Source organism: Choloepus didactylus, chromosome 16 (genome assembly GCF_015220235.1).
Source record: "Choloepus didactylus isolate mChoDid1 chromosome 16, mChoDid1.pri, whole genome shotgun sequence".
In the NCBI taxonomy this organism is placed as follows: domain Eukaryota; kingdom Metazoa; phylum Chordata; class Mammalia; order Pilosa; family Megalonychidae; genus Choloepus; species Choloepus didactylus.
This window is the reverse complement of record NC_051322.1, coordinates 16,601,797-16,624,337: the sequence shown is the minus strand read 5'-3', so window position 1 is coordinate 16,624,337 and position 22,541 is coordinate 16,601,797. Positions and strand designations below refer to the sequence as shown.

The following is a 22,541-nucleotide window of genomic DNA, read 5'->3' as shown; positions in this document are numbered from 1 at the left end:
TCTACAGTTATTTGGCTATGTGTTTACTTTCTAAGTGTGTTTTATGGAAGTTAGCACTGAAATATGCTTACTGTTCCCAAGCACACAGAATTGGTGAGATGTACTGGAATGTGCCAGATAATAGAGAGATTAAATTAAGATTTGTTAAGTAATATAAATAATCCACTTATCTATCCATAAATAATCCCCAAGGATAGTGGAGAGTTGAGTGATGCATGCAATTAGGGTTACATGATTCCAACATTGCACCATTAGACTCTTGAAGGAAATGTATCATTGCAAGCATAGGGTTCCACCTGGTATACACGATGAGTGAATTCATGATTCACACTGCATTCTGAGTTTCCTCTCAAAGCACAGTCTCTCTTTGCATGCTTTTGGCATGACAAGTCTGAGGAAGGCTAATGGCTTTCTCAAATAGCTGAATCACGGAATGCTGGGCCTTTCCCTCAGCCTACGGACCATGTTAGGGTTATCACCTGGCAACAAGATAAATACCTTGACTGAGGTGTTATACTCCCTAACCAAGCTTGTTCCCACTGCAAACTTTCTCACACTCATGGCTGGCCCAGGGCAATGTCTTAAAATAGGTGAGGCTCGCTTTCTCTTGTCCTGGATTTCGGGACCATCCCTCTCTGTGGCTGTGGCCGGTTCTCATCCAAAGCCTGCTTATTCTTTTGCTTCATCCTCTTCACACACCCTGAAACTCCCTCCCTGACCACCCCACCCCCATCAAAACCCCCTCCTCAGGGATTTAGATGCAAGTCTTACTTCTCCCCGAACCATTAGCTTGCCACATTTTGTTGCTAATTGTAAAAGGAGGCATTAAAGATATTTTCCCCAATAAATATATTTTAAATATATACTGGGGGGATGTTTTAGCCAAAGGATCCAAATTCACACTCTAGGGTCACCACCTTCACTCCATTTGATCCTCCTCACAGCAATAGTTACTTCAATTTCTAGAGGGAATCATGCTATCTAAACACTAAAGCTAATTAGAATTAATGACTTTTATTACAAATCAACAGTGTTTCCATATATAACTGAAAGTCTATAATAAAATAAGATTATTATATGGAATTTTATGTCAAAAAGGACTTTCAAAGGAAAACATTATAATAATGTATATACAACTCAAAATTTCCCATTTTAACCACTTTAAGTATACAACTCAACAGTATTAATTACAGTCATGATATTGTTCTACCATCACCAGGAATTTCTCTTTGGTCTACAATTGTATCATATTTTGCATAAGTTCAATGATGACATTACTTCTGATGCAGAGATGATACATTTTGCTCATTTGTATGTTCCCCAGTTATCAGCAAGTCACATGAAATGGGTAGTTATGAAAGTACCAGTGGTTGCTCATCCAAAGTGAGGGGAGGAATGGAAATGCATTACGATGTGCTGGACATGAGCGAGTCATTCAGTGAGCACTGAGTGAGCACCTGATGTGAGCCCGGCACCCGCACTGGCCTTTGGGGAAGCCCATCACGTCCTCGGATTTCGTGATGCCTCCTCTCCAGCATCACCCAACAGGTTATTCCATCACTGAACTGCCTTTTCAATCACAGCCAGACAGATGTTTCAAAAAAAAAAGCACAGTGTACGCCAGTCTCCAAATCAGAACAATATACCTGTTTCATTTAAATGCGGATCTTCTTCTTTCCACTGAGATAAATGACAAAAGTTTATTCATGAAGTTGTTTTCTTTTGGGGGAATTATTTCTCTTTCATATGTGATTCACTTTAGTACTATGGGAAGAAAACCACTCACCTCAATATAGATTCAGTGCATTTCTGATTTTAAAAGTGTGCCCATTGTGGGAAAATTTTGAAGTTATAAAGAAAAAATGACAATCTACAATGTCACCACCCTGAAATAAGCGCTGACTTGTTTCCTTCAAGTCATATTTCTGCACATATTTTTATCTATATAGTTGAAGTCATAGTGTTTGTATATATAGATACAGATACAGATATAGATATAGATATAGATATAGATAGATAGATATCCTTTTTTCCACTTGCGATTTTCTCTTACACATTCCGGAAAGATAAGAAAATAAGAGAGAGAGAATTTATTTCACTATTCTCGGCTTCCACGGAAGTGATGGGCACGACCACCCTTCCACTGCTATTCCAGGGAATCTTACCTGCTTTGTAACGGTGAGGAATGCTTGGTAGTAGCTATGCTCCTTCTTCCTGTTGACTTACTAGCTGGATTACTGCTGTGGTCTCCTAATAGATCTCTCATCCTTTGGGTTCTTCCTCTTCCTGATTTCCAGAATTTTCTTCTTAAAACATCATGTTTTACAGGTGGCTTCTCTTCTCCAGAGTTGACAGTAGGTTGCTGGTACCTTAGCTCTCAGCTCCCTCCTTTCTTCTTTCCCTCCCCTGCCACACCGACTCCTCCAGGCAGATCTCGGGCAGCCATCCAGTACCTTCGGAACCTTCCCCTTAGAATCTTCCACTTTTCCATCTTTCCCAGCCCTTTATTGAGAGCCTGACGCACTCTTCAGTCCTTTCCCCTCCTCCCATGACACCCAGCACCTGCATCACTCAGTCTGGCTCTTAATTATATATCACCTTTTACAACTTTTTCAAATTGCTTGATATGTGAAAGTTTGTCTGCTTATAACATTGTCAGACTCATAGCATTGCTCTAATCTAGGCAGAAGGCCACCCCCATACCTGACCCCCAACAGGCACTCTGCTATAATAGCTAACACTCTGGAACACTTACTGTATGAAGGGCAATATGCTAAGTGCTTGACAGACATTATCTCATCTATTCCCCATAAAAGCCTGTGTCATTTAGGAATGCTTTCAGCTGCAAATCATAGGGGACCTATAGTGTCTAACAACGGAGCAAATGGTACCGACTTCTTATCTATTGTCTCATGTAACAACAACAACATGGACAGAAACACAAGGTAGGTGGTTGGTGCCATGGGCTCAGGAGCTCTCTGATGTCAGGGCTCTGGTCTGGTGTCTCTGCAAATCCCCAGGCCTTCCTCTGGTGTTACAATTTGGCTGTAGTAGCACATCCTCACACCACCATGCAGAGACCCAGGGAGGAGAGGATGGGACAGGATAGGGAGGTTCTTCTCATGTACCTCTTTCTTATCAGGAAGGAGAATTTCCCCAATTTTTCCCAACAGACTTCCTCCTCATCTCATTGACCAGAACTGGGTTATATGTCTACCCCTAGACCAACAGCTAGGCCCTCCTTTCTGGAGATCAAGAAATCTCTGAACAAGAACTGAGCAAAATCAGGAAGAAGGGGTTACTTCAGGGTAAGCAATGAATGGTACCAGCCATGCAATTTTATTAGGAAATTAAAGCCCAGAGAGGTTGAGCAATTTGTGCAAGATTATACGACTGACAAATGGCAGGAAGAGGCTTCAAATCAGACCTTCCTGCATCTCTCAGAACTGTCATCCTTGCTCACCACACCACAGGACTTCTCTGGATATTTTTTTGCCCCTTACTCAATTCACAAAACAACAACAACAACAACAACAACAACAACAACAACAACTTAATAACTACCCATTCTATGCCCAGCATCATTCTTGCTGCTGAAGGGGAACCAAGTATGTAATCTAGTTAGGGATAGATGCCTAACTCAGATGAAGCAGCTGGACTGTGCGAGACTATGAAATGGTGAGCTCAACTCTGAGAAGTGTAGTTCTGTGGGGAGGAAGTGCCCTGAGGGTTGTTGGAGTTGCAGCCCACTTCATGGAGGATATGGGGTGGGAACTGAACCTCTCCGAGTTGGATAAGCAGGGAGAAGATGGCATTCCTGTTAAGAAGAATAGCTTGAGACAAAGCAATAAGGCAAGAAACAACAGAGCTTGAAGAGTAAGCAAAGCCAAGAGGGGCTGAAGTTCTAGGCAGATTAAATATTTGCTCAGCTATCTGTTGGGTAGCCAACATGTGGGTTAAAAACAGTTGAACCAATTGGGCACAGAGACATTGACAGAGAGGGTCTCCCAGGGGCCTGAGGCTGAAAAGTGGGAGAGGCCTAAACTGCCAAGTAGAAGCATCTACTGACCTTTCACTGGAGACAGAGAACTGATGAGTACTGAGCATGTTATCAAACCTGTGGGAGGGTCAGTAGCTTCCTAAAAGTTCTCTATGGTCTCATGGAGGACTTCAGAGGAAAGATCACTGTGTGGGTAGGCTTTTTTTCAAATTTCTTTGCTTGAAGGAATGGTACAAATGAAAGAACTTGATGCATGTTAATACAACCTATAGAAAGGCAAAGAAAGGTAAATCCAACATGAATGCACTGCCAGGCTGACCGCTGGTTACTCCTGGGGCTCTGGGGAAGCCAACCTAAGATTGAATTCTCATCACTGCTTCCCAGGCTGTGCTTGTCAGTCGGCCAAGCCAGATTCCAGGGCCCCCATCTTGCGCGAGTTGGTTATACAGTCACCCAATTCTCTGACGAATTTCACCTGTCATTCAGCCTCAATGAAGACACACAAGAGGGGGTCATTTTTGACAGTGGTCAGTGTGTACAGTCCCAGTAGGGATGGATTCACCCTTTTTGTCCAAGTGTCAAGCTCGCCCCTTTGCATTCAGCCCACTATCCCAATTGTCAAATTTTCTCAACAACCTGAAGGAAGATTCAGCCACCTCCTCGCTTCTGCAGCTTCGTAAGTTTCTCAGCGTGTTCTCTCTCCTCGTGAGATTGGTGAAGAAAATATTTAGCAAAGCTCTTCAAAACCACAACATCACTGTCAAAGTAGAAAGACATGGACAGGTAGAGGTGAGAGGGTGGAGCTCCAGGCCGATTTTGTGGTTGGTGATGGCCTCCACGCCCTGGTGGGGTCTGGCACCCCTATGAAGGGACCCAAGGGGAAGGCAGGCAGCGGAGCTGGGGTGGTCCAGGGCACTGGGAAGAGGTGACTGAGGACGAGGAGGAGGAGGGCAAGGGATGAGGTACAAGCACTGTGACTGTGAAGCTGTCTGCCGTTCAGCTCTTTTGTTCATGAGACTGAGATCTTTCAGCTGTTAAAAAATCAAGTAATTAGGCTTTTGAGTGTCAGGCACAGATTCTGAAGAATAAGCCCATCCCACTGTTCCTGTACTGACGATGAGAGGTTTGTGTGAGGCACCCCCACTCCTTTGTGACCAGAGAGACACTCAGATTGGCAAGACGAGGTAAGGGTCAAGTCTGAAGCTGAGGCTACAGCCCAGCTGAGAAGCTCATGTGGGGCTAAAACCCAGTCTCGTCTTCCTTGACATCACTGATGGTCAACTCAGCTCTCCAGCCAGGCGCAGAGTTCACCATTCCAGCTGTGGAGAAACATACTGCTTTTACATCTCCTCATCTCTATCCCATTTGGGTATTTCCTATACATAAAAAGCAAAGTGAAGAGAAAGCCATCTTTACAATGTGTTACAAACACTTTTCAATGAACTGTCAAAATGTGCATATTTCTGGACTCAATTATATTTCATTATGCATAGCTGCTCCATATTTTTTCCTCATTCCTTTGGTTGTGTCTAACAATCTGGTGACTTTCTCAATCAAGGTTTTGAAATCACAATTTCCAGTCAACACCTATGCTTTACCCAGAATTATAAATCAACTGAAAATACCCAGTGGATTGTCACTGTTTAATAAAAGGTAAGGTCTAGGCCCTAATTATGGGCAAGTGAAAAGTTCTTTGGGTGTGCCTTGTGACAAGAGATTAGGGCGGAACCCATAACTATTAAGGAAATTATAGTTTGAGAAAACAGAAGACAATTTAAAATAGAGAATTTCTAAGAAAGAAAAATAATGGTTTACTCTTCCTTCGCATGCCCAGAAAGGTCACTTGGGGGCTGCCCAGGGTCGATAGAGAGTAAGGATCCCATTGTCTTTATCTATGGCAAAGGCCCACAGGCCCTGGCTGTGAAACCTTCCCTGTGATGAGTTGGAAGCTAGAACGAATTTCTTGGAAGTTGACGCTATCGATTAGCATAGGAATAGAGGGGAAAGACTTGAAACTGAGATGACAGGTTGCAGCGAAATTTGGCAGGCATGTGTGGATATTGCCAAATTCTCAAGTTTCTGAGTGATGACATCCTCCCAACAAATTTCTTAAATTATGCTTTTACAAACAAGCATTTTTATTCTAGTGATGTCTTTCTGAGTAAAATGTTGAATCATTCAAAGGCTACAAATTAAATAGAGGGAGAGAGAAAAGTGCTGGGTGGGAGGGGCAGAACACTAGAGCATTATAAAACCAGTCGTCCCAAGTCTGAGTGATAACAATCCTTGGAGCAGCATTTCTTGCCAGACAGCACTTCAGAGAATTACCAGGTATTTCAGCAACTTTCTTGGCAATCTCTATGGGAACTTTGGTTTCATTTTCTCTCTTCCTTCATACTAGTATTATTAATAGATTGAAAATTAAAAAGTGAGATGTTTTTAAAGAGTGAGTAAAAATGAAGCGATGTTTTCTTGTTTAGCTATTTGCTTGTTTAACTGAAAATATTTTAGTTCAAGGTTTTAACTAAATTTGTAGCAGGGCTTAATCTTGAATGCCAGAAGACAGGAAATGCCGGTGTGGCATTAATCAAACTGTAATGGACATTCCAATTAGGATAGCAACTTTATGGAGCAGGTTAGAATATTTGTAATCTAGGCTAGCCACTGCTTTGATACTGAGTTTGACAGAAAGATTTAGATAAATGTAAATGAAGATATTTTCATCTAAGCAAATGAAAATCATCTATTTTAAAAGGAAAAATGACTCCGTTTTCATAGGAAATGAACAAGCAAAAACTGGAGAAATTAAACAACAATTTGGGTAGGGTCAACCTAATACAAAAATATATTCAATGAATTTAGTTAAATAATGGGTCAATTCAGTGAAAAGGAAAAATCAGCCAAAGTGATTGTTGGATTAACTGAAATGATAGTTCAATAAATAATCTAAAACTCCAGAAACAAACAATCGTTCATTATGAAAGTTAGCAAACAAAAGAGATTGCTTTTAATTTTGTGTGTGTTTTGAGTTGTGGTAATTTTTGAAGGGAAGTTTCCTCGAAACTATTGCTTTCTCTTAGCTATTGTTTTCCTTGGTCAAAGTCTCTGCTCTGTATAGTTGCCAAAAGAACATTATGTTAAATGCCATAGCAAACTCAAATATAGCAACCAGGGCCAAAGAGGAGAGGGCCTGGGGCCAAGTTTCAGAGGTGCGGCAGGTGACTCCTGTGGCAGAAAACAGCACAAACTTCAGGGAGTCCGGCCCCACGGTTTGGTTTCCATTCATTCTTCCCAAGGATGATATTAAGCATTAATTAGGAGCATGGTATTTGGAAGTGAATGAAGTTGTGTAATTTACCACAGTGTTAAGGAATGCGTAACAGGTGCTACCCGTTTTGCTCTGTGACTTCAAGTTTACGTGTCACATAATCCAGACGTAAGGCCCTGATTGGACCGTGTCCTTGTGCCTTCACGGATTTCTAACACTGTGAGCTTCTCAAACCTTATCTGAGAGGGAGGTAGAAAAGGTGCTAGACTTGGAGGCAGAAGGCTGGCCTCCCTCCTGGTTCTGAAGCTAACTAGGAGTGCTTCTTCATATTTTCATGAATTACAAAGCTTTATTGGGCAAGGAATCATGCCAATTAAATGAAACAAAGAAACAAAATGAGCAAGGAATTTTGATGACTGCAATATAAATGTTAGATATTTTTCATGATAAATGCAGATAATTGCATATATCTCGCTTGTATTTTTTCACGCAGGAACAGAGAAATATTTTCTTTGTCATTAATACTCGGTTTCTTTCCAAAAAGGTATTGAGAAAGCTTACAAATAAAGGCCCACAAATAAGGCTAATTAATTAGAAAGGCAATTTTAAATTGATGAAAGAGGAAACGAATCTTGGGCCACCATTAAGTCTCTGTGATGAAGCAAGAGGAAAAAAAAAGTTACGTTTTTACTTAATAGGCCTTCTAGGAGTATTACAGACGTGCTCCTTTCCTCTTTTTATTTCCTCTTTCCAGCACATGCAGTGTGACTTGTTTATGCTCTTACATATACTAGTAAAGGTCTACATCACAGGTGAGGCCATGTGCAACATTGGAGGGGATGGGATTCCTCTGGCAGAAATTGCTTGAATCTCTGCACCATCGCACATGAGCTGTGAGACCTTATGCAAGTGACTTAACTTCTCTGAGCTTCACGATATAACCTATAAAATGGAGATAATATTGTCTACCTCATACAGATCCTGTGAAGATTAAATGAATAGACAAGAGGAAGGGAGAGGGTTTCAAAGACGAGTTTCACTTAATTTATGATTTTTGTATTGATAAACTACATTCCAGTGGTATCTTAAATGAGAAATGTTGATACAAATTTCAGTCACTGTCTAAAAGAAAGTTCACAAAGTAAGCGTTTTCATGGATTAGGGAGAGAAGTGGCTGCGGTCTTTCCTCCTTGGGAAACCCTGCTGGGTGAGGGGGTCACTGCAGACAGGCAAACAACAGCTGCAGGCCATGCTTCACCTGGGGGGGGGGGTGGTTGTGCCCCCAGCCCTTCCCACACTGTCACAAGAAGGTTTCTGTGGGACGATGATGGTAATTACAGGGCGTATTTTAAGCCACCGTGTAACAAAGACATAAGATACAGTGAGGAATAGAAATATGATCACTGGCCAGTACCAAGAGTTTCACACACACCTTGGGTGTGTCCAAGCATTGAGCTGCTTGCAGAGCCTTAGGTGATGAAGTCATGTCTGTCACTTATTTTTAGAGTGTTGATAAGTTGAGTGTGTGTGTGTGTGTGTGTGTGTGTGTGTGTGTGTGTGTGTTTCATATACCCCTGATAGTCCCTGCAAGGCTGCCTGGCATTGACTTACTCTGTGGAGAGTGAGATAGGGGAGGGGGCTGTTCTGTATTCCCAGAATGAACTCCCCAGCATAGCAAGTCCTTTTGTAACAAGGCATATTCAGTAAGAACTCAAAGAATGCTATTTATGGTTGGTTAGACTCAGAACCAAACAATGGTTCTAGGTCATTTCTAGAAACAGGGACCACAAAAGGAAATTGACCATCTCAATAGGGGCCTACGAGAATCTGTGTGCATGTTACACACATTTGGATATGTGAGTATTTGCCTGTGGGTGTTAGTGTGTGTGGTGAGTACGTGGTGTGTGTTTGGGTGTGCAGAGGGCATGACCCTGAAGTGCACCCACCTGGCTTCAGTTCCCAGCTCCACCACCTCTAGTTGAGTGAAATTGGTCATTTTCTTAATTCTGTGCCACAGTTTCTCATTTAAAACAGGAATAGCAGCATTTTCCTCACAAGGCTTCAGTGAGGGTTAAATGTTAGTACAGGTAAAGTATTTAGAACAAGCCTGTTACACAGTGAGAACTGAAGAAATGTCATTTGTTGTCACTGTTGTTATCATTATTATTTTATGGAGAGTCATAAAGTCTACTCATCGTGTAACTTCTCACTGTATCTCAAAACCAACTCCATAATTTGTGGAGTCCAGTGCAAAATGAAAATGCGGGGCCCCTTGCTTAAAAATTATTAAGAATTCCCAGACGGTAATAACCAAGCCTGGGGCCCTCTGTGGCTGCACACGCCGCATACCCTGTTGCCTTACTACACCCCCGTGGTGCTCTGTGGAGGAAGAACGGAGAGGAAACTCCTACCCCAAGCAGGTACTCTGTGTACTGCTCTGCTGACCTCACCCAAGATGTTGAGTCATCTTTTAGAACTGTTTCTTCCTCGATTTCCTTCCAGATTGAAACAATGGAGGACCTTTATGTGGCAAACACAATCTTTGCCCTCAATTTCTTTAAGCATCTGGTGAAAATAAACCCCACCCAGAATCTCTTCTTCTGCCCATGGAGCATCTCTTCCACCATGGCCATGGTCTACATGGGCGCCAGGGGAAACACTGCAGACCAGATGGCAAAGGTAAGCCTGTGTTGAAACTCCAAATGAGGACCAGGGATTCCTGGACTGCTCTTACGTTATGCTCGGGACATCTTGACTATAACAACGTCAGTGCCCATTGCATGCTAGTAGAGCACCTGTGGTGACAACACAAAATCCATAGATTCATACCTAGCGACAACCAAACCCCCCAAACCCTCAACTGTAGCTAGCAGAAAGCATATCAGAGTATATTAGTCTACGAGGCTGGAGATAGTCCATTTCCTTATATTTTAATAATAGAAAACTGATGCTTTTCAAAAGTGTTTTGAATGCGAATCTCATTTGGTTTTAGCACAGGTCATCCTTTTACAGATAGGAAAATTGGCAGCACGAATGGAGCTCCTTTCCCAAGGTTTCCCAATGTTTCCAAGTTCCTGTTCAGGTTCTTCCCATTGCACTGGCCACTGTGGCATCTGTTCCCCCAAACCATTCTTGTAAAGAGTGCCTCTAAATGGTTTAAAGACTGTCACAAAGAAAGAAAATACAGCAGAGCTAGGGTCACTCCCAGGGATTCATGGATTGTGATGTAGCTTCAGAGAACCTCTGGCCATATTACCAAGTCCGGGAGGTCTTGGTCAAGAGATGGGGCCTGGCACTAGAACATGGCCAGTCTTCAAGATCGGTGTGGACAGGGCATGGAACCGTGTTGCAAGGTGTTTCTGTGTCAAGGCTGCTGCTTTCCTTCTCTGGTGGATGGAGACAGACCCAGTCAGGGGACTCTTTGCACTGAGTCTGAGGCCTTGAAAATATGTTGAACTACTTCAACCGGATGTTCCAATATGCCTGGGGAGTCATTCAGCACATTTCAGGTCCATGATCCTGTTATTTCTTAGGCCAGTGACCCAGAGGTGGTCATCATATAATTAAAATTCTTCCACATTCACGTGCACACAAATAAACACTAAAGTTGAAGGCTTTCATGTACAGTTTCTGACTTTCCCACAACTATGCATTGTGCTTTTGGTCCTACCAAATTGCCAACAGCTGGTTTCCATTTTCCCATGAGAATTGTACCTGACCATATAGCACATGGTGACCCACTTAGGACGGGCTTTGCTTAAGCCAGGGAGGACGTTGGCCAATCTCATGGCAGGAGGAAGAGATGGGTGCATCCCTCCCTGTGTTGGTGGCAGTTTAGGCTTACAACAAAACCCAATTGCTCAATGCTCGGACTGGTACCAGCAGCATTTTGCAACATTCCTTCCCCTTTATTTTCTCTGCCTTGAAGAAACAAAAACAGTGGGCTTCATTAAAACCTTTAGAAAACACCAGAGTCTTAATTTTTAAAATGTAAAGGAATCAGAAGCAATATACTTTGAGGGCAAATACTGACTAAAGTGCTCCAGGTTGTTAATGTAAAAACTTGACTTTGATAATAAATGAAAATTAGCCTATTAGTCATTCTGGGCCCCAGAGAGCTTTTCAGTATCCAGTCACAGTGTTTTGAGCAATTTATAAACAAGATGATAATTCAGATATTTAGGGGAAGAGGTTATAAATCATCTCATTATTAGTAATAATTACAAGTATATGAGCCAATTTTGGATTTATATACAAGACCTCAGGTTGTTTTCTGTAAGGGAAATTAAGTTGGCTGACACCTACATGTACCTGTGAAGGGGAGCTACTGGAGGACGCCATCATTGCTGTTTTCAATCTTACGACATTCAGACATAGCTTTAGTAACTATGAAACATGAATGCTGTGTGTGTTCCTCTCACACCAAGGCAGGGAACCATTTATTGGGCCACTAAGCGGCAAACCACTGGTTTTAAAAGTTAAGTAATGTGGCAGGAGAGCTGAACCCTTTTCCATAATTCCGTTCACAGGTGCTTCAGTTTAGCGAAGTTGGAAACCTTAAAGCCATCACAGAAAAGTTCACCAGCTGTGAGGCCATGCAGCAGATCCAGAAGGACAGGTATCCGGAAGCTATCTTGCAGGTACCTGGCTCACGTGTTCATCTTTCTTTTGTATTTTATTTCTAGAATCATGCTGTCTTGAAATCACAGTATTAGACTGGGGAGGAAACTGGTACAGCTGCCCCTGCTTACAGAAAGAAAACCAAGGCTGGGCATCACTCAGTGAGCTTCCTGAGGTCCCACAGGAAATTGATGGCAGAGCCAGGGCCAAGTTCAGACTTTGTGACTTTCAGGCCAAGGCTGTTTCTAACTCCTAATACACTCCTCTGCCATAGCTGGGCATGAGGAGTTTATTCTAAATCCAGGTAGAGATTCCTGGAATACAAATGCATGGATGCAGAGTTCCAAAGGGCAGTGGGTAGGAAGTGATGAATAATTGAGCAATGGGGAGGCCCAGGTTTTATGACTCCACGAGAGGCCACTGGCCATGAGATCCCAGTTTCTTGAGCACTTTCCCAAGTCTTATCTCTCTCTCTACTCCCCCAGCCCCCATCTCTATCCCTATGTCAACACTCCATTTCCTTAAATCCCAGCTATGCAGCTAAACCATAGCAACTAGATATAGACCTGTTCCTGCTGGTGACCAGCTTCTGTGATCACCCTTGCAAATTAGGTTTTCAGAGAGACTTCCTCCTTCCTGGAACCCTGACACGCCTTCTGCCTGCCTCCCAGGGAGTGATGGTGGAAGGATCCCTTCAATATGGAAATTCAGCCAGGTCTCCACAACCCTGGGCAGCCCAGCTGGAGGGCTCTGTCCTCTGCTCCACCCTCAGATGTGCTGCTCTGGGCCCATGTCTGACATGTTGCTTACAAATTTCAGTTGAGGCTTAGGATTCCCACTCACTTCCATGGTTTTATAAAGCCCAGATTTCCAACTGCATAAACCACTCCTTAACTGTAAAACAGGTACTACAGAGGCTGTAAGAGCTTTTGTAGGCTGTCACCAAGGGTAACATTTTAATTAGTAAAAATTCCTTAGAGACCTTGATGTTTAGGAAATTGATGTTAGGAGCCTAACCTTTCTTCTAGGATGTTGGTTTCCTCCTGGTTAAATGCAATCTACAGATACAGCAAAAGCTGAAAAAAGTAAAAAGTTATCTTATTAGTTTTAATGTGCCACCTTCTTGTCAAAATAACCTTCTCAAAGATTCCTCTAAGTACCAGAAAAACAAGTATACAGCAATATAGCATTTTATTGTTGTATTGAGAAAAAAAATATCCTTGTTGGAGAAAATCTGGTTTAGCAGTTCCTTGATGTATGAAGAGAATCCCTTCTTTGTGTTTAAGGCACAAGCTAGAGAGAGAATCCCTTCTTCCTTCCTGGCTCTCAACTCTGCACTCAACACATCCACAGGGGATTATTTATTGGAAAGTGCCAATAAGCTGTTTGGAGAGAAGACTGCAAGATTTAAGGAAGTAAGTGAACCCTGTAATTGAAACTGCAGAGTCCAAAAACTGTAATGAGGTAACTGTCAAAGCAAGTTCTCCACAATAATACAAGAAACATCAGAATCCACATGGGCTCCCCAAGGTTGGCTGCACAGAAACACCGCTTGGTGGTGACAGCTGTCCCTTTTCCTCCTCTACTGGTTGCTGCCTCTCCCTGTTGCAAATGTTCCACGTGCCAAGTAGTCAGTCAGGACAAGTGCAACTGAGTTTGGGAAGCACTCCTCCCCAAGCCATCTACTTCTCACTTCTTGCAGGTCTAGCGTGCAAAGAGTGCAAGAGGGCACACAGAGCTGGGACGGGCAGTGGAGGCAGATAGAGGGGAAGGGGCTTAACTGAGCATCTGCAATCTGCACTGTTTCCTACTTTGGCCCCCTATATCCAACCCCCACCCCGTTGCTGCCCTCCCCTGGACCAATCTTTTTTTTTTTTTTTTTAAACGAAATTCAGTTTTATTGAAATACATTCACACACCATACAATCATCCATGGTATACAATCCACTGTCCACAGTATGATAACATAGTTATGCGTTCATCACCACAATCTATCTCTGAACATTTTCCTTGCATCAGAAACAACCAGAAAAAGAATAAAAAATAAAAGTGAAAAAAGAACACCCAAATCATCCCCCCATCCCACCCCGTTTGTCCTTTAGTTTTTATCCCCATTTTTCTACTCATCCATACACTAGATGAAGGGGCTGTGATCCACAAGGTCTTCACAATCACACTGTCACTCCTTGTAATCTACATTATTATATAATTGTCTTCAGGAGTCCAGACTGCTGGGTTGGAGTTTGGTAGTTTCAGATATTTACTTCTAGCTATTCCAATACATTAAAGCCTAAGAGGTGTTATCTATATAGTGCATAAGAATGTCCACCAGAGTGACCTCTAGACTCCATTTGAAATCTCTCAGCCACTGAAACTATTTCGTCTCATTTTGCATCCCCCTTTTGGTCAACAAGATACTCTCAGTGTCATGATGCCGGGTCCACATTCATCCCCAGGAGTCATACTCTGCGTTGCCAGGGAGATTTACAACCCTGGGAGTCGGGTCCCACATAGTCCCCCGGACCAATCTTGACAAGAATCCCATAACTCACAATCATGCGCCAACTTGTTCCGCGTAAATTCTATATAACATTTGGTATTTTCTTGCTTTAAAGGAATACATTCAACTCTGTGAGAAATATTTCTCGACAGAACCCGAAGCAGTCAACTTCCTAGACTCTGCAGAAGAAGCCAGAAAAAAGATGAATTCCTGGGTCAAGGCTCAAACCAAAGGTAAAACTGAAGAATTATTTTCTGTTCTTTCCATTTAGAAAACTTGGTCTACTTTTTAAACCATCCTTAAAATCTGTTCAAGCCACAAGAAAAATGTCAGCACTTAACTATTTTGGTTAGTGTAATCTTATTTCTGTTTATCTGAGTGGTGTTTTAAGTGAGAAAAAGAATTGAAAACCCACTGCTAGAAGACAAATGTTCAGTACTTGCATATTCTTCATTTGGATATTATCTCACAGTCGAATATGAGAGGAGGCAGAAGTTTTCGAGCATAGGAAATACCAGTATAGATGTAATTGTGAACAAAGCACAGGAATAAATATTTGACCCCAACTGAGTGACTGGTGTAAGCTTAAAGAATACTGGCAATTGGGGGTGGGTTCATAAAATTATTTTAGCTTTTTCTTCTCTTTCCTCACTCAGAGATAATAGTTTGTTAATTTCTTTTGGTCTCTGCTTCATCTCTCCTTCATTTTCTAAGACACTTTTGCTTCCTTAACCCATGTCCTTAATTATTCCTTGGCTCCTACCTCCCTTGGTATCTTTTATAAGGACTAAAACTCAACTAAATCATTCATTCATTGCTACTGGATTCATTTATTCAGTCAACAAATATTTATTTACCAGACACTGTGTGCCAGACACTGATGAGGATAAAAATGGTGAACAAACAAACAAAAAAACAGAACCCAGACCCTGCCGTCATCGAACTTGCAGTCTAGGGGAGGATTCAATCACATTGGCGATTGCTATGGAGTGTTGCTGAGCGCTTTCTGGAAGTACGAGGCGCTGTGCGGGAGCTGGTAGAAAGGTCCCTGACCCCAGCTCGGAGGAGGACAGAAGGCTTCCTGGGACAGGAAATGTTTAAGTTGGGATTGGAAGGAAGAGCTGGAGCTGGCCAGGACATGGGAGAGAGTTCCTAGCTGAGTGCACAGCATGTGCAAGAGTCCTGAGGCGAGACAGCCCAGGATCCTTTGAGGCAATGAAAGGAGGTGGATCTGGCTGGAGTATAGGGTGCTGAGGGGAGAAGTAGCACATTTACTGTGTCATGCCTGTGCTCAAAACTTTTAGTGCCCTCCTCCTATCCTCAGGCGAATGTCTCACTCTTTCCCCTCACTTTTGAGGTTCTTCATAATCTGACTGACTGTACTTACCTGCTGACAACTTGATGCAAACAGTGCACTCGTTGCAAACTTCCTTTTCCTGGATCCCTGGGCTTCAGCGTTTAATTTAAGGGGCAACCCAAGTCCTCCCCCTCCTTGGAAGCATTTCCCGGGTTACTATGTGCCCCATACAACCTTGAACGGTTATTGAACTGTTATTAGTTACTTTGCTTTGCCTTCTTACCCAGACTGTAACTACTGCAGGATAGGGGTCTGACATCCTTCTCTCATGTCCCTGCAAAAATTAGGAAAGTCCTTTGCTGAAAGTGAAAATCCTTCATTCTTCCAAATTTCCAGTTAGAATTATAGGTCTTAAATAAATTATTGTTGAATAACATAAAAATAGATTCCTGAGAGTGAAAATTGGTACCATGGATGCAGAATTGTTTTGGTATTTCACAGATTTATGAGCTATCATGATAGGAAAGTTACTTGGAGACTCATCACGTCATATTTTGGAGTCCAAAGTCAGAGGGGTTTACCTGGCTTTGATCACACTACCAGGTAGTGGGGAAGCTGGGGTTACCTTTTTTTCTGATTCTCAGTCCAAAGATTCTTCAGCTGGCTATTTAAAGACTTTGATAACTTAATGCAACAAATTAGTTTTCCCTTTAACTGCTATTTTTAAAACATTTTCCAGGTAAATTTAGTGTCTTGGTTCTTAGCCACCACAATGGAAAAAGCATAGAGAAAAATTTTTTCATCTTGTTCTTTATCTGTGAATAGTTGCTTTAGTTCTTCATTTCCATTGTGGATTTCTAAATTACTCTATTAAAATATTGAGAAATCATTGACACAGAGAGAGTAAGGACAGTGAAGATTAAATTAGAGAAGTGACAGTAAAAATAGAGACACAATTAAAGAGAGACACATAAAAGGTTTGCTTTTGTGAGAACAGCATGAGTTGTTTAACTCTTTAAAAATTGTGCTGATCTTGCTGTAAACCCATCATTTGTAATGCTAAGATGCCAAGCAGTCATTTAGGCTGATTGTGTTTACTGATTTTTAAAATAATTTGACAGAGTTGTCTGATCTATCCCAAGTTATGGTCAAATACTAGTTTGTTATGTGCATCACAAAGTTAAATAAAGCATTATTGGAACTCAATAGGAACCAAGAAGAATAACCCATGGATATAGTGAAATTAGTCAGACCACAGTCGTCTTTTTTTTTTTAGTAGGCTTTATTTTTTTTCAGAGAAGTTTTAGGTTTACAGAAAAATTGCCCAGAAAATATGGAGTTCTCAGATGCCCCCCTCTTCCCCAGCACAGTTTTCCCTATTATTAGCGTCTTGGATTCATGTGGTACATTTGTTACAATTGATGAGCTAAAACTGATGCATTACTAGTAACTAAAGTCCATAGTTGACACTAGGGCTCACTCTTCGTGTTGTACATTTCCATGGGTTTTGGCAAATGCAAAATGTCCTGTCTCGACCATTAGAGTATCATATGGAAGAGTTTCTCCCACCTAAAAATTCCTCGTGCTCCACCTAATCTTCCCTCTCTCACTTTTTACCCTGAATCCCTGGCAACTGCTGATCTTTCTTCAGTGCCTAGCATTGTCTTTCCCAGAATGTCACATAGTTGGAATCTGACAGCACCTGGCCTTTCCTGCTGGCTCCTTAACGACTGATGTGCATTTAGACAGTGACCTTTCTGTTACGGTCCCGTATCTGTCAGCAAGATCGGAGGGTGGTGGACAGGGAAGCAACGGGCTCTGGAGACAGAATCCTCACTAGCTTAGCAGCTTGGTGACCTTGTCAGATGGCTGTGCTCTCTCACTGCGGCACCCTTACAAAACTGACCTAGTAGAGTAGTTGTGAGGATTAAATAAAATAACATATTTGAGCAGTTGCAATAGTGCAGAGCAGGTGCTCAGTATAATTGGACTGTTTCTTAAAATTTTCTTAAACTTTCCTTAAAAATACCACACACAGCTGTCATCATTTCTGAGAACATTCTCTGGTGCACTCATTTACTCCCTTCTCTGTACACAGTATTTTGCATTTCTTAGCTCTATTACAGAGCTTATCACACATTATTTGACAACTGACTTTGAGTGTCCCTTCCAGTCTTCCCAGGTCCTCCAGGATGATTCTTGCTCTTTAAATCCTTGTGCCTTCACCACTACTAGTTTAAGTCTAGCACAACTTTCAAAAACATGTTTTTGAATGACTGAATGGGTCAGACCCCTGGACTGTCTAACCCAGACCCAGAAAGAGCACTAAGGGACATACAGTAGAAAGACACTTATTTGCCTTCAGAGACTTTCACTCCGTTCTGGATAAGTATCTCCCAAACAATTGCACAAATTTGATAAAACAACATAAAAGGAAGTGAAAATCTCAACCTAAATTTTGAACCCAATATTTCTTCATTTTCTCTTGGATTTCCCAAACCTTCTGAGAATTTGGCCTGAGTTTTATTGATGATTCAAATAAATCTAGAGAAAAACTTGAGTTTGAAGATTAGTGTCTCTGCAAAGTTCAGTGAATTTCAGATTCACGGTTACTTGAAAGACCCAAGAAACGATAATAGCTTCAGAATTCTTGTTCATGAAACCTGAACATCTGTCATGTTTTCTGTAGGCAAAATCCCTGACCTGCTGCCTGAAGGTTCCGTAAATGCGGAGACCATGATGGTCTTAGTGGATGCCGTCTACTTCAAAGGAAAGTGGAAAACCCCATTTGAGAAGAAGCTTAACGGGCTTCAGCCTTTCCGCATCAACTTGGTATGAGGCAACAAGATGCATTTTCCTAATGCTTATTTTAGGGCCTTACATAAGATGACAGAAAAAATAAGAGCTCATTCATTGGCAAACCTAAATGACTTGTTAGTTACGAGTTCTGCCCACTGGGCATTTAACAGACTCTCTCAATAATTTACTGGGAAGCAGTCTGAGTCGTGGTGAAGACCATGGGTTTTATAACTGCACCAGCCTGGGTTCAAACGTTGGCCCTTACTGGCTATGACCTAACTTATCTTCCACACCTTCCATTTCTTGATCTGTGAAACTGGGATAATAATACTCAACTCAGAAGTTTGTGGGAAGTGGTCAGTGGCATTAACAGAGCTCTCAGCCCATGGTAGGTACTCAAAAAATGTTTGAGTATTATTATTATCCTTATTATCATCCATCTTACTAAATAATAGGCATAAACACGGAAAAGGTAATAAGATCAGAACACCCACTGTAAGGTTAGACAGATGATTCATTTTGCTTAATTTTTTAAAAGCATATTTCTTTGACACTAGAGCAGATTCCATTTTCTTTCATGTCTAACTTTTATGTAAATCTCTTGATGTCTTAGTACTAACTTACATGTTTCACTTTTCCAAAATTTTAGACTGAGCGCAAACTTGTACAGATGATGTACTTGCACGAAAAGCTGAACATCGGATATGTAAAAGATCTAAAGGTTCAGATTCTAGAACTCCCATATGCTGGAGATGTCAGCATGTTTCTGTTGCTTCCAGATGAAGTTGCTGAGGTGTCCACTGGCTTGGAGCTGGTAAGGCACTCTAACTTCAATTGCTTTCAACGTTCATGAGATGAAATATCTACACCTTAGGAAATGGTGCACAGTTTCTCATGGAAATATGTAAATGGATTGATATAGCAAATGTGTCAGGTCTCAAACTTTCAGAGTATTCAGTTCAGCCTTAATCATATGTTACGCATGTCACCGTCTTACAAAAATTTGACCAATCTATCCAATTTTTATGCCAGCCATAATATAGTAAAGTCAGTGAATTTTAAAATTAGGTTAAAATAGAGTGTTTTCCTTCCTTTCTAAACACTTACCAGTATTTTTGGTTTTGGTTTTGGATTTGCAGCTGGAACATGAAATAACCTTTGATAAACTCAAGAAGTGGACCAGCAAAGATACAATGGCTGAAGATGATGTTGAAGTGTATTTACCCCTGTTCAAGTTAGAAGAGAAATATGAAATGAAATCCATTCTGAGAAGCATGGGTATGGAGGATGCCTTCAGCCGGGGCCAGGCCAATTTCTCAGGCATGACGGAGAGGAATGACCTGTTTCTGTCCCAGGTGTTCCATCAAGCCTCTGTGGATGTCAACGAGGAGGGCACTGAAGCCACTGCTGGCACTGGGGCCGTTATGTCAGGGAGAACAGGTCATGGAGGCCCACAGTTTGTGGCTGATCACCCCTTCCTCTTCTTTATCATGCACAGAATAACCAACAGCATCCTCTTTTGGGGCAGATGCTCCTCACCCTAAAATTGAAAACTTCTCTTTCTGCACTGGATCTTGTAGCATAAGCCATAAGCCTCAGAATTGCTATCTCAAATGTCAAAAATTGAGAGATTTTACCCTCGGATTGTTGACTTATTGAGCAACTTTTGAAGATTAAAATTGACCAGTTATGTATGTCACACTAAATGTAATCACAGAAATAACAACAGCCATGTCAGTCATGACAACCCTAGTAATCATTTGAAGTCCCTAAAATGTAATGATGTCCCATTTAGTTCTTCCTTGCCATTAGTTTATTTTATAACATTAACTTTCATTGTGTTATTTATTCTTTTATATAATGATGAGGTTTTAAAAATTATTATTCACTGTTTATTTAATGTAACTTATAATGTTCCAGAAACAGGTGATCGGTTAATTTTCTATGTAAGGAAATGCACTCACTTGTTCTTAATAATGATTAATAAGTGTATCTCCATGACATTTTATAAGAAATATCCAGAAGAAAGCATTGAACAGCAGGCAAATATATATTATATGCATTTTTAGCATTATGTAGCACATAGATGTCCTGTAACATGTAAAATTACAAACACATAATAAATAAACATGTTTCCACGCAACCATTTGTTTGTTGTCATTCCATTAGGTCTGCAGATCATAAGATCTATTGTATCTTGATTCCTAGACATGAGCGGCATCATGGCTCACACGTGGAGATCCAGAAATAATAAACAGGATAGAGGATGAAAGAAAGGGCATGTCTGCCCCTCTTGCAAGGAGGCCCAATCTTAAGGTGGGATGGAGTGTGGCAGTGAGCTTCCTTCTCACTGCAGCAAAAGTCATAGCAGTTCAGATGAGTATTCTAGGTCCAAGTCTTTCGGGACACCAGGCATAAGCACCCAGCCCAGTGGTCCTGACACAGAGTCAAGGTCAAAGTCGCTGAGCTGAGTTCAGAAGTGTGGGGATGGGTTGGGCCCAAGAGCAGTAAGGCAAACACGGATAGCTCCTTTTGAAGGGTGTTTGTTTTGAGTATCACTGAATGCTTTATAGTGGGTAAGGCTGAGTTCTAGGTACAGAAACAGAGCAGAACTTAATTTAAAACCAGAGAACTAAGGCAGATCAAGGGAAGGTGGTAGGTGGTAACTTTCCGAATCTTGGTGAGCCTTAAAATATCTGTATTTTACTCTCACTCTCGAATCAGGGTGTGGGTATAGAATCCTCATTTTAAAGCAATCTTCAGTACTTTGGAATATGGTTTCATTATCGCCTGGCACCCAAAGTTGCTGATGGGGAAGTTGATGTCAAAATAATTCTTGCTCCTTGTAGTTTTAATACTTTTCTCTTTGTTCTTGATGATGTTCTTAATATTTCATTGCATATGTTTTATAAATGTTCTCCTGTTCATTAACAGATTTTCCCACCTGGGGGCTTGTATTTTGCTTCAGTTCTGGGAAACGCTCAGCCATTATCTCCTGAATTGCCCCTGCCTCACTCTATCTACTCTCTTCTTCTGGATTCCTCTTAGAATAATATTGATGTACCTGGAGCTATTCTCTATGTTTCTAAAATTTTTTGACTTGGTAATAAATTCATATGGCTAAAACATGGAATATCATGAAAAAGCTTAGAGCAAAAATTCTCCCTCCCACCTCTGTTTCCCATTTATTCCGTTCCTATTCCTCCATCCCCACTTGTAGTATATGCACATATTACTAGATCTCCTTAGGGCAAGCCATAAATAACAAGAAGAAACAAACAGACAAACAAAATTATGCCAAAGACATTATACTGTTCACTTAAGATGTGATTACCTTTTTCTCTTTTCCTACCTCCCAACAGGCAGTAAAATAATGCACATCCATGATCTTATCTATGTAGGCAGTATATCTACATTTAGGGAGGATTTTAATCAAGGGCTAACAGAGAAAAGAATCTAGAGAAAGTTTTGGGGAAAAAATAAAAATAAAACCTAGTCTTGTGACTCCAAAGAAAATGAAGCTATCCGGCAGATTAGCAGAATCTTCAGGACACATTTAATGTACCGTCAGGTCTTCGTGCTGTGCAGTGAAGCAGCCTGAGTCACTCTCTTGAATTGCTGTCAGTTGAGATGGGCAATCCTTCTATCCGGAGCCTGCGTATGACACTTCCAGCTAATAATAGTCCTAGGGCAGCCACAGATATTAATATCTGCCTAGTGCAAGTAAGGCAGGCATCACAGAATTTCCTAGCACATGTTGCATTCCCTGGAGAAATCCAGAGTAACCGCTCCACTCTGGGCCTCATACCAACATTCAAATATTAAACTCTGAGCAAGATTGCCAGAAGGCATGAGTGTGCCCATTAAGAGAAAAATCTTGCAATAGTCTTATAGACACATATACTAAATATATTATAAATGAAAGAACACCTCTTCTCCCTTGATCCCTTCTGGATGTTTCCTCCTGCTTCCATCTCTACACACTCCCTTCATGACTGCCCTATGCTTGTGCATGTCATGATGGAAAATGAAACCGTTTACCTACCTTTTTTCCTTT

At 41.4% G+C, this 22,541-nt stretch overlaps 1 protein-coding gene across 1 annotated transcript; it reads left to right on the top strand.

Moving 5' to 3' along the window:
* The first annotated feature begins 6,209 nt into the window (after nucleotides 1-6,209).
* SERPINB2 (serpin family B member 2) lies at nucleotides 6,210-20,594 on the top strand. Its single transcript, XM_037806052.1, has 8 exons — nucleotides 6,210-6,331; nucleotides 9,771-9,947; nucleotides 11,798-11,908; nucleotides 13,175-13,303; nucleotides 14,504-14,621; nucleotides 18,375-18,517; nucleotides 19,134-19,298; nucleotides 19,624-20,594. Exons 2-8 carry the CDS (start codon nucleotides 9,780-9,782, stop codon nucleotides 20,026-20,028), a joined length of 1,239 nt encoding a protein of 412 aa, XP_037661980.1. The 5' UTR covers nucleotides 6,210-6,331; nucleotides 9,771-9,779; the 3' UTR covers nucleotides 20,029-20,594.
* Nucleotides 20,595-22,541: the final 1,947 nt, after the last annotated feature.

Bases quoted from the DNA above. Each gene is read 5' to 3' on its own strand.
- SERPINB2 (XM_037806052.1), top strand. From the start codon at position 9,780: ATGGAGGACCTTTATGTGGCAAACACAATCTTTGCCCTCAATTTCTTT. The intron at 9,948-11,797 runs GTAAGCCTGTGT...TTCCGTTCACAG, and splicing joins CTGCAGACCAGATGGCAAAG to GTGCTTCAGTTTAGCGAAGT. The intron at 14,622-18,374 runs GTAAAACTGAAG...TGTTTTCTGTAG, and splicing joins GGTCAAGGCTCAAACCAAAG to GCAAAATCCCTGACCTGCTG.